At 39.3% G+C, this 12,791-nt stretch overlaps 1 protein-coding gene across 1 annotated transcript; it reads left to right on the top strand.

The window, feature by feature from the left end:
• The first annotated feature begins 7,429 nt into the window (after positions 1 to 7,429).
• On the top strand, positions 7,430 to 12,791 carry LOC147864367 (protein NUCLEAR FUSION DEFECTIVE 4-like). Its single transcript, XM_087320144.1, has 3 exons — positions 7,430 to 8,083; positions 10,437 to 11,449; positions 11,885 to 12,791. Exons 1-3 carry the CDS (start codon positions 7,589 to 7,591, stop codon positions 12,381 to 12,383), a joined length of 2,007 nt encoding a protein of 668 aa, XP_087176270.1. The 5' UTR covers positions 7,430 to 7,588; the 3' UTR covers positions 12,384 to 12,791.

Here is a 12,791-nt window from a genome sequence, read left to right on the forward strand (position 1 = left end):
CAAAGAAAATGGGTGCGCCGGCTGGAGATTTTGAATGCCGAATGAAACCATTTTCCAAATTCTCCTCTATATAGGCTCACGGGACTTCTAGCTCGGTTGGTGCAAATTGTAGATCGGTCCCCATGGTGGCTCTTTCCCCAATGTAAATCGATGGGGCAATCATACAGTCGATGGTAAGGAAGCATATTGGCTTGTACTTTATCGAACACATCGGCATAATGATGATACTTCTTTGGAAGTTGAACGGTGGACTCATCTTTAATGGTGTCTGAGGGCTTTACTAATATTGCAAAGAGAAACATTTCCTCCTTGCGTCCTTCTTCCCGCAACTGATGTAGTGAAATGGTTGCAATCTCATGAGTAGACCCTCGAGCTTTTCGATACCGGATTTCTCTTGTTCTCCAATCTATGTTTGGGTTATGTAATTCGAACCATGGTAATCCTAAAACAATGGGGTGTTCTGGGATGCTAATTATATTAAATGATACTACACATGCTAGATTATCTAGGACAATATTAACGGGCTCTGACTCTTCTATGATATTTCCGGAAGCAATGGGACGACCATCAATGACTACTACAGAGGCTGGACACGGGAGTTTTCTGAGTGATATTTGATGAGCTTGGGCAAAGTTCCCACCCATGAAGCAAGAATTAGCTCCAGAATCTAGAAGTTTTAAGACATGTATTGGAGGGGTACTTTTAGTACTAACTGTTACTTGGGCTACGAACACATTGCTAACTTGCTTAGAGGGAATGGAACCACTAATGGGCTGCACGGATCTAGGGTTGTCCAACCAAACGGCTCCTATTTTGGCTGGACTTAGTCGTTTAACTCTTCTTCTAACTGACTAAGGACATAAAATTTGTTCGCTAGATTTGGGCTATTAGTACTATTAGGACTATCAGATATCCCTATGGAAATAGACTCGGGTTTAGTACAATAAGAACTAGCAACTATTTGGTTTACCTGCCTTCTTGGCCTATGGGGACAGTGTACCGTGATATGCGAAGCCTTCGCTTTTATTCTCGATGAGGTAGATCCACGTGTGCTGATTGTAGTCGTCAATGAAGGAGACGAAATACCGACTCCCGCCAAGACTAATGTTCTGTGATGATCCCCATATATCTGAATGGATTAGATCGACCCCGTTACGACTCCGGTTTCGTTCAATGGGGGATGGAAGCCGGTCTTGCTTCCCGAGTTGGCAGGCTTCACATATTTGAGCCTTTCAGCCACTAAACTTTGGCAATCTGAACACAACTTGTTTCGATTGCAGATCTAGAAGCCTCCGATAGTTGATGTGGTCGATCTGCTTATGCCAGAGATCGATGTCCAATTCAATCTTCTGTCCTTTGGCAAACATGGTGGTGCCGACATCATTTGTGTTGAGGATTAACATCCTCCCTTCCCTGCGCCCTTGCGCCATTATCCAGCCTTCTTCCTCGATGAAGCACCCGAGGTGCGTAAACCGCACCTGCATTCCCTAGTCGACGATTTGTCCGACCGACACCAGGTGCTTTGTGATTGTCGGAAAGTGTAGTACATTCATCAGCTTTCCCTTTTGTCCAACATGGCTTAAAGGGACTTCTCCGACATGCACAATCGGGTGAGGGATGTCATCTCCGGTTTCGACGATTCCCGGTTGTTCCGGTTTCTACAAAAACGAGAAACACTCTTCGTGACTCATCATGTGGTTTGACCCTCCAGAATCAACATACCATACTTCCTCCGATCCGGAACTGGTCTTCTTCATCAAGTTCGCCTTTTTCTTTATCACGAAGGTTGGCCCTTTTCCGGTCTTCCTAGTTCCGGATCCTTCTGATCCTTCTACGTAGTGCGAGCTTTGTCGGCTCCCTTGTCCAGCCTTGCCGGATCTGGATTTATTCGAATCAGCACACTTCTTCCAACACTCGCTCTCTCAGTGGCCTTTCATGCCACAGTACCAGCATTCCGTGTCAGTTTTCAACTGTCGGTTTTCGTCTCTGACTTGACTCCCCCTGCTTGTGGAGGGTCCGGAACTGTTGTCGGCACCGTCTATGTGCCTTCGGTTCTGCTCTTGTCGGCCGCCTCCATTACGTGCCGACCCACCTCGTCCTCCACGCCCATAGGGTCGATCCGCCTCCGTGTACAACATCCGGTTGTCCGATTGAGTGGTCCTTGACCCACTCGGGTGGTTTTCTTCGACAATCAACATGGATTGTAAGTCGAAGAATGATGGTGGCTTCTCCCGAGTGCAAATTGCCGTCCGGATTGGCTCATACTGTTGTGCTAGACCACCAAGACAGATATGACTCATCTTGCCTTCTTCCACCGTTACGTTGATGGATCCAAGTGCATCGCAAATCTCCTTAATCTTGGTGGTTTAGTCCGTAACCGACATATCTCTCTACCAGATGTTGTTCAACTCTTGTCGGAACTGCAACTTACGGGTTGTGGTACTTGCGGCGAAAATCTTCCGTAGATTCTCCCAGGCCTCCTTTGGTGTTTTTGCGTCCTTGATGTAGTTGAGCATCTGATCGTGCACACCGGACGTGAGGCAGTACAATGTTGGGAAGTCTTTGTGTGCCGGCTCCGATGCTACCTCGTTGGTTCCTTCCACATAGCTCCAATATCCATGCCCCAACAGATACTAGTGCATTTTATATGACCAGGATGCAGAGTTGCTCCGGTCGAGCTTTTTTGTGGGAAGCGAACTTGTCATACCTCTGTCCATTTCGGTTCTCTACTGTTCTTCACCGGGTGTTAGGGTTTGTCTTCGAAAGCGTCATTTGGCTGCTCTGATACCATGTAAAAGTTAGCGTGCGGAAGCTTGACAAAACTGGTTTAGTCGGGCAACAACAGAGAATAGAAAACACAGGTTCAATGGAAGCTTGAGAATATTTAGCATACACGGGAGAGAGAGAGAGAGCAGAACGTAAAAATCTATTCTAAAATAATAATCCTTTGTGTACATGGAATGTGCTCAGAGAACACTTTTATACAAGTCCATAAAGGACTAACAAAAGTACTGACAGGTACTTCAATGCTCATACGAGCGACTGTCACTGACTCCCAAAAATATGCCTACGTACTAGGTTGGATCTATAGGCCTCTAACGGCCTACCGGCTTCAATCCGATCCGACTCTTGGTTCCGGATATCATCCGGACACCGATCCGGTTCTCCATTCCGGATACCGATCCAGCTTTGGCTTATTTAGCCGATCCGGATCTAGTTGAGCTTGCTCGCTCAACATATGTGCAATAAAGAATTCGGACTTTTAGGAGTTGTGGAGTAATATATGTAGTTTGTGTCGTTAAAAATTACTGGTATCGTTTTCCTAAAAGAATAATGGCATTATCCCTTTCTAGTTTTCCAACTTTCTAATTGCAATGTTTCTAGAAAATGGTAACTTGATCATGTTGGGGTCCATCTTGAGCATCTTACCTTATCTATACACACAAATCATATGACCTCGAGGGACCTAAAATGTTTTTTACAGAGTATAATGTGCTTTTGATTATTAGTCGTCATTCATTGTTTGCTATTCCTTAGTAATTTAATGAAACATGACATTTCAAGTTCATGATTTAAATAGTATGCACGCATCCCATCATCTGGTGGGTCATAAACTCATGTATTTGAATCATTTTGACAAGATTGAGAATAACATAGCCTATGACCTCTATCTTAAGGTTATAGTGATATGCTATTAATGATCTGGATTAATATCTAATCGCCCTTTTGATCTTGCTTAATAGTCTATAACCTCTCTATTCTATAACATGTTATCAACACGATTAGCCTCTACCATAGCAATTAATTATTCTCTTATACAAATCTACCTTATTGTTACCATTAGCATGGTTTCTCAAGCTCTACAAATAGAGAAATATTTATTCCTGCCACTTGCGTTGGATGGGTCCAATTATATGACTTGGATGGTTCATGTTGAAGGCCATCTCACAGTGAAAGATCTCCTTCATACGGTAAGTGATCATTTTAATGATGCAGAGAACTCAAATGCTAGGAAGAAGGGAGCGGAAGCATTCATCTTCATCCGTCATCACCTTGATCTAAGCCTTCAGAATCAATACTTCTCCATCAAGAATCCATCAACTCTCTAGAAGCAACTCAACGCCCATTTTGATCATCAACGAACCGTTCTCGACCCCAACTCTTCACATGAATGGAATCAACTTCATTTTCAAGATTTCAAGATAGTTGTTGAATATAATTCCCAAAGAGCAACAATCAGATTATCTTTTGTTTGTATATCTTTACCCAAAACTTTAGGGTGGATAGCATCCACCTTCCCAAGAGAAAGTTTTCGTCTATATGGTCCACAAAGATGCCCGACCACTATAATTTCTCGTTGTCCAAATTTGATTCCTCTCTAGAGAATGTTAAACCAATTGTGGTGCTCTATTTTATAACACCCTGATGTTAGGCATATGAATCGGGAAATCACATGTGATATATATATATATATATATATATATATATTAAAAAATATCATGTGTATTATTTCTTGAAAAATAAAATTGTTCGTATACGAAGGCACATGTGAAATGATAATAACCGAAATAAACACCCTCAAATGTGTAAATGGTGGGTGTTCTAGGTTTGGATAGGGATATATATAACCCAAAAATAAAAAACATACACCTTGTATCCATAGATTTATAGTGTACATATTATTGGGAATAAATACATAGTCCATGTATTTAACATCAAATATCCCACTTGAAAAAAAAACACCCATGATTATAGTCATATACAATATGTGAACGATGGGGTGTGTGTCAATTGCCATAAGGCAAACACATATACCATCATTTGTTTGTTGAATCCAAAACCCGAAGTTAGAGTTCAATAAGGTGATTTTGTGATGACCATAGATCGACATATTCGGATTCGTGGGGTTTTCCATTCGAATGCAAGCGAATATGTATACAAATGCATGGTCAAGTACTTGTTTTAAAAAAAGACTTCATAAATTCCCTACTTTTTAGTCTCTTAAATATAAAAAAGAGCACTTTAACAATAAAATGGGCATATTTTTACTTCACATTTAAAAGGGGACTTACTAATAATATTTTAAAATATAAAACTTAAAAATATTTGTTTTCTTGTTAATAAATAATAAATAAAAAGGTTCATAAATTCCCCACTTTTTACTCTCCCACAAAATTTGATATTTTTATCTAACATTAAAAAGGGGACCGACGGTAATAATATTTTTATAATAGATGTAAAACTTAAAACTATTTGTTTTATTTTTAATAAAATAATAAAGAAGGTTCATTAATTCCCCACCTTTTACTCTCCCACAAATTTTAATATTAAATAATAAACAAATGGTTTTATAATATTCTTGGGGCCATTTCATATTCTCAAATATTGCGAATATCACACATGGGTCAATTTATGGTGATGACAATACACTACGAGGAAGCTATCATAAGGTGCATCCTAGATTAGATTAGAACCTATATGCCCGACCACCCCCTAGCAATAGACGTGAGATAGACCAATACCTCCTCGATGTCCCTTACCATCGAGGGTTGATGTGATTCGTACCTTGGGTTTTGTGAGGAATGCACTTACTTAGCTAAAAAGAGCCATAGCCACACTGTCATAGTCTCAACATAAGTCAAGCCTCCTTGTAAAGAATGTAGCTACCTTTGTTATATAGGCAAAAACCCTAGGCCCTAGTTTGTTCACACTTTACTACTTTATTTTAAGTGGTCAAGTGATGAGAGTGATTGACAATACATACTTTGCCCTAAACAAGTTTGAGAGTTTGAGTATCACACTTTGATACAATGCTTTGCCTTTGATCGTATTCGATAATGCTTTCTACACATATTCGACCAAACCCAATCTTTGCACGAATTACTCATACAACCACAATGTTCACTTTGGATTGCAACATTCATTAGCAAAGTTCTCGAGAGTCGCTACTCACTTTCACATGTATTATGTGAAATGTAATATTTTTGGTCTCATAGATCATATTTGACCTCAGAGAATTCTCTCTCTATATATAAAAGCATAATATTATATTAATTGTATGTAAAAACACAAGCCTTCTCCGCCCATATAGGTATCTCTCTCTTGCACACACATGTGCTCTATGTGGTGAAAACACAAAACCATGTGTGAAAAACACTATTAATAATGGTACCACAATCGAGTGGTGACACTATAACAACAGTAGTGAGACATGGTGAATCACCAATAGACAAGACAAACACTGCAACACGGAAAGAATTTTGACTTGCTTGAATTAACTAAAGTTTTACATCACTACTACTCTCTTCGGCTCTTGAAAATTTATGCTCTAACTCCATGGCTACCATCAAATACAAAAGCATTGTCTCTATCACAAATTACAATTATGATGTAATGCCTAATATCGTAGAAATAGAAAAATGATCTCTCTCTCTCTCTCTCTCTCTCAAAGAGAAGCTTAATAAAGGAATGTCCTCCAAACCATAGGGCATGCACTTACATTGTAGAACTCATGTGTAAAGGCTATTATGCATGCCTACATAACATAAAGTGTGTGACTTTACACCTGTTCCTAGGGACATCTTAGAATGGCTCTATAACACTTTTGGTCATGACACCACACAATATGCATTCAACCAACTATACAACAAAGTGCGAGAAAGAGAGCCAACATCATATAGAACAAACACCAAGAATGGTGACAAAGCGTTAACGCTATAATAAGAATCACTAAGTGTAAGATACAACCATACAGTAGGAAAGGTTCGAGCCAAAGATGTTATCTCCTTCTATAGTTAGTGATGGAGGAATAACATCTCATGCACCTGACTAACACCTCGAGTTGTTAAGAGTTGCATTTCTTTGACAAAAGATTGGTTGTTGGATCGGATACAATAGGAAAGGTTCGAGCCTAAGATGTTATCTCCTTCTATAGTTAGCGATTGAGGAATAACATCTCATGCACCTAACTAACACCTCAAGCTGTTAAGAGTTGCATTTCTTTGACAAAAGATTGGTTGTCACATAAGATAAAATAGGAAAGGTTTGAGCCTAAGATGTTATCTCTTTCTATAGTTAGCGATTGAGGAATAACATCTAATGCACCTAACTAACACCTCGATCTGTTAAGAATTCCATTTCTTTGACAAAAGATTGTGTGTTTGGTCAGATACAATAGGAAAGGTTTGAGCCTAAGATGTTATCTCCTTCTATAGTTAGCGATCGAGGAATAATATCTCAGGCACCTGACTAACACCTCGAGCTATGAAGAGTTGCATTTCTTTGACAAAAGATTGTCTGTCTGGTCTGGTCTGGTTTGGACTCTGCTTAGGTTGGGTTCTCCGAAATATGAACACTATTTTCATTGGCAAATTAAGTTAGTGCATTTTTCTTTCACATTTCTTTGGTCTTCTCCACAAATGGAAAGATAGGTGGCCTTTTGCTTTCCTTCCCCTTTATAAATCTCTGAAACTTTTAGGGTTTTAGGTTCTTCTCCAAGAGGACAGAGACAGAGACTCTGTGGGTTGTGTGTCTCTGCAGAGATCTCTGCCTCAATTATGTGGGACATTACCCTGCCCACACCTCAGAGATGGGCAGCTCTGAAGAAGGATCAAATCGGACAACAAAAGAAGAAGAAACAGAACACATGGGCTCCCCTGAAGAAGAATCAAACAGAAGAAGACCAACAACCACCAAAGAAGGAGAATTCGGATTGGGCACTTCTTGTGAAGAAGAATCACAAAGCAGCAGAAGGTCAATCAATAGACAGCGAGGATTGGTCGAGGCGAGCAAATGGGCAGGCCTTGTTGGCGGTATGTGGGTTCAAGCCTTTGCAGGGAATGCATATACATTTGCTCATTTCTCGGATTCTCTCAAACATAGGCTTCATTATAACCAACTTCAGCTGAACAATTTGGGAGTTGCAAAGGATTTTGGTGAGAATGTCGGCCTGCTTGCCGGCCTCCTGTGCAATAGACTTCACCCTTCCCTTCTTCTCTCCATTGGTGCTTTTAGTGGATTTGTTGGCTATGGATCGCTTTGGCTTGTTGCAAGTCACAAGATAGAGAAGCTCCCATACTGGCTGGTTGGTACACGTACCTTCCGCATTTCTTTCGTTTCTTTGTATATATTTTTATATGTATATATGTATATATGCATGAATATATGTTTGTGGTATTCTTGGTATCATCATGCTACACACATGTATGTTTCGGGCGGTGGCTGAGGGTGTAATAAGGGTCATTTTATGTTTTTTTGGGGTGGTGGGGCAAGATCTGTCTTTATCATGTACAAAGCATAAGCAAACTATAATTAAATAGTAATTAACAAATTGAACAAAAGAGGGAATTAGTATCCTCCCAGCTGAATATGCTATGAGCATACATACATAACGCAATAATTAGGATTTAACTGGAGATGAAAAGTAGGCCCATTGTCCACATGTGATGAGAATGCCAATCAACCACCCCAATTAGAGGAAAAACAAGTAATCACTCTTGCTCTCTTTCATCAAATGAATAATGTTTTGAGGCTGGCGCTTATTATGCCTCGTAACCCATATCTGGGAAATTCAACTCTCACCCCTACCCTCAATTGACACTAGTACAAAAATAATGCTCCCAATGAGGTGAAGAATCATCACATTCTAGGTAATGCATGCATGCACGCCGTACATTATCAAAGTGTTTTTTCATTCAAGTCTCGAGAGCTTGGAACTTTAGTTGCTGCAAGTTCTTACAATGGTTCGCGATAATGATGCTCCAGGAAATGCATGCAATCACGATGGTTGAAGTAGTATTGTGTCCGAGCCTCTAGAGGGTATTTATTCATTACCATTCACTATGATGCCTAAAATCATGAAGATTCAGGCAGTACATGCATGCCTAATATGATCTAGTGCCAGTTAATAAAAGAGGACAAGAAGTTGAAGGGAAAGTGTTTGGGGTGCATTAAACGCATCACAAATATGTATGCATATCTGTATGTATTCACATGTACGTCTAATTGGTACATGGAATCCTCAGTAACCAAATCAACAGTCAATGTTTTCTGCACTTGCTATAGATATATGTATGAATGTTGGTTTATGCATGGGCATATGTTTTTATACGCATGTCTTCTGACATGTTGCTTTTCGTAAATGAATAGTCAAACCAGCTTGTAGAACATTCAGAGGGTGTTAAATGATCATTTGAACCTCTGGAAAATTTTATATAAACAATAAATATCTCTGTAAGTTTTTGGGCCCACTAAGACACAATTTCACATCCAAGAAGCTAGATTGCTCCTGAACCAGATTTTTTTTTTCATCCTATGTAACTAGAAAGATTTGTAGAAATCCAAGGTTCTGTTCATTGAGGATAGTAGAAAAGAGAGAATGTGAACTATGTTAAACGTAGTCGTCGGTCCTCTAGTAGACTAAACCAAAAGCAGTTTGGTTGAATAAATTCAAGGCTTGCTCATTCTGCCAACCTCTTCACATTACTATCTTAGCCCGCTTGCTTGCCCCATCACTTATATCTCTTAAGTAACTTTATGTGGGACCTAGCGCAAGTAACTTTATTAGGTGTAACTTTGTGATTGAATGCACAAATGAACCGACCACATGATGATACTGGGCGAGTGCATGATTGACCCTCAGCTATTCTACACATGTCTGTCTTGCCTATTTCAAGAGTTCAGTAAGGTAGCTACAAAGTGGAAAAAAAAGTTATAAAAGAACAAAAATAATGCCTTCTAAATGACGTCTATTTAAAAAAATTCCTTTTGTAGCTTTGTCGTTTATTTTGTGTTTATGTTTTAGTTAGATAAATCCCTAGACATCCTCAACCAGCAGTGGAAACTTTGCATTGATTAAAGGTATGTAGGTATGCAAAAGGCATCTACTTCATGTGTAGCATAAAGTAGTTGTGAAGTTCTATAAAAACATCCTCCAACGAAAACACCTTTTGGTAACATCTATTTAAAAAATATCCTTTAGTTTTCTCTTTGATTTTAATTTATGTTTTTGATAATACCCTTCATATCCTCATGCAGCAGTAGAAACTTTTTATTGATAAAATGCAAATAGTATCTACTTCATGCATAGCCATGGTATATTATCCTCAGATGGGGCTAGTTATGGGTGCCTATAAAATGTGGAATTAATACATTGCTGGAAATAATCGAAACTTTAATATATGTTACCATCTTTTTTTCCTTGAATGTTATGATTTATTAAAAGCAATTGGAAATCTCTGTTTCTCATTAACATTTCAGTTGAGGAAGCAACTGAAAATAACCAGAAATAACTGTTTCTTATGGTATATTCTTTGATCTTGAAGCGTTTCAGCCAACAAATTAAAATGACTTCTGTAATAGAATCTTTCCAACATTTAGCTTAGAATTAAAATTGATGAGTTTTTTAATTAACTGTGATTTTTGCCCTTTATTCGCAGATGTGTGTTGCATTGTGTTTGGGTGCAAACAGTGCAACTTGGTTCAATACTGGTGTTCTTGTGACATGCATGCGGAATTTCCCTAACAGCCGTGGCACGGTTGTTGGCTTCCTCAAGGGCTTTGTTGGTTTGAGTGGTGCAATTTTCACTCAACTTTTCATTGGATTCCTTTCAAAAGACCCAGTCAGGCTTTTATTTCTATTGACGGTAGGTCCAACAATAGTGTGCCTTATTTCTATGGGTTTTATTAGACCTATCCCAACACATGACCTTGCGCTAGATGAACATAACCCACATGAGAAGCTGAATTTCTTTGTTTTCAATATCATTTGCCTCACCCTTGCATTTTTCTTACTTCTAGCCACTCTTTTCGGTGATTTGATTCCACTTCCTCAGAGTTTCACAACAAAATTCATCACCACAATTATGCTTGTTCTCTTAGTATTGCCAGTTTATGTTCCCTTAAGAATGCTTGCCAATGTGTTTGTAGTAGATAGAGATGGGATGAAAATGCCTCTACTTCCTAATCATGTAGAATCGTTACAATGGAAGAGTGAAGAAAAAGAAGAAGAAGAAGGATATTGGGAAATCGAAGAAGAAGGGCTAAGGGTTATAAATATTTCAGCCTCTGGTTCAACCTCTGGCTCTGGCTCTGGTTCTGGCTCTTCGACCTTTCCATTTGAAGCTAAAACTAAAAATGAGAGAGAAGATGAGGATGAGGATAATAATGAGATTTTATTAGCGGTAGCAGAGGGGGCGATTATGAAGAGGAAGAAAGGTCCTAGGAGAGGAGAGGATTTCGAACTTAATCAGGCAATGGTGAAGGCAGATTTTTGGTTGCTATTCTTCTCCTTCTTTTGTGGGGTTGGGACAGGTGTCACAGCCATCAATAACCTTGGGCAAATTGGTGCTGCCCAAGGTTATACTGATGTTACGATGTTCGTTACTCTCTTTGGTGTCTTCAATTTTCTTGGGCGATTGGGCGGGGGTTCTGTTTCGGAATATTATATCAGGTGGACATTCTCTACGACATATTGCCCGCATTTGTGCAAGTCTTCTCTTGTTCACTTTGAATTTAAGTTAATTATATTGTTCCATACACAATTTCATGGTCCTTTTATTTTATAAATCACACTTTACCATTTTCCTTGTTCTAGCAGTGCCACCGCCCTGCCATTTGAAAGTTTGATCACATTGTTTCATTCTGCCTGTTCTTTGCTTTCTCATTCTGGTCCTATAGATATGCATTTGGTTATGTTTTGTATTTTACCCTCTGGACCCAATCTGTTTTTTTCGCCCATTCTCAGTGATGTTATATTTTGTAATAATATTTGTTTGGCCATCAGTTTTTCTCTTTGGATCCAAGTATTAAGGTTTTTGGTTATATTTTTTATTGTTTCATCCCTGCTTCAAAATGATACTTTTTCTGGTTATATTTTGCGCATAAGGTTATCGGCTACCCCAAGGCCAGTCTGGATGGGGGCTGCCCAAGCCCTTATGATCGTTGCTCATCTCCTCTTTGCATCAGCAGCAAGTGGGTCTCTTCTTGCTGCCTCTTCTATTTTGGGTTTTTGCTACGGTGTCCAATTCTCTGTCATGGTGCCCACAGCTTCAGAGCTCTTTGGGTTAAGACACTTCGGTATAATTTACAACGTCATTACGATGGCCGACCCTCTTGGTTCATTTCTCTTCTCTGGGATTCTAGCAGGCTATGTGTATGACTGGGAATCTGAGAAACAATTGTCCATTCATGATGAAACTTGCACTGGCTCTCATTGCTTTAGGCTTACCTTTATCATATTGGCGGGTATTTGCTTGGTCGGCGTTATCCTATGTGCTATTTTAACATCTCGCATCAAGGTTGTTTATAAGGGTCTCTATGCTGGTTGTAATAACACCCCCAACAATGGTGTCTCTGTGGCACATTTAGTGAAGAACCTTTCCTAGAGTTTGTAAATAGTTTTTAGTTCCATTGATTTTTCTCAGAGACAGGTCAGTGTATATGCATATATATAGCCCAATCAAGGGTTTTCATTTAATGCCATTAGTGTTGCATGTCAGCATCAGCATCAGTGTGGGCATGGACTTGTGGTGAGCATATCAAAAGCATGGTCTTGTTATGACCATGGTTTGAAAGTCAGTTAGGAAGTTTTGTTTTAGCTTACATTTAAGAGAGAAGCTTCATACCTCAATTGAAGCTAGTGTATCAAACATGAGGTTTGATAAAAGCCAATAAGGTGGCTCTATGTCAGAAACATTAACTTTTACTTGATCACATCAACGATATGATGGTCTACATGAAGTCAATTGTAAATTCTCAATTATTTCATGTATGAAAATTTTTGCACATTCTCT

The sequence above is a fragment of the Azolla caroliniana genome, unplaced genomic scaffold (assembly GCF_043228905.1).
Source record: "Azolla caroliniana isolate FFs.n. ecotype wild unplaced genomic scaffold, voAzoCaro1.0.p SCAF_5, whole genome shotgun sequence".
NCBI lineage: Eukaryota > Viridiplantae > Streptophyta > Polypodiopsida > Salviniales > Salviniaceae > Azolla > Azolla caroliniana.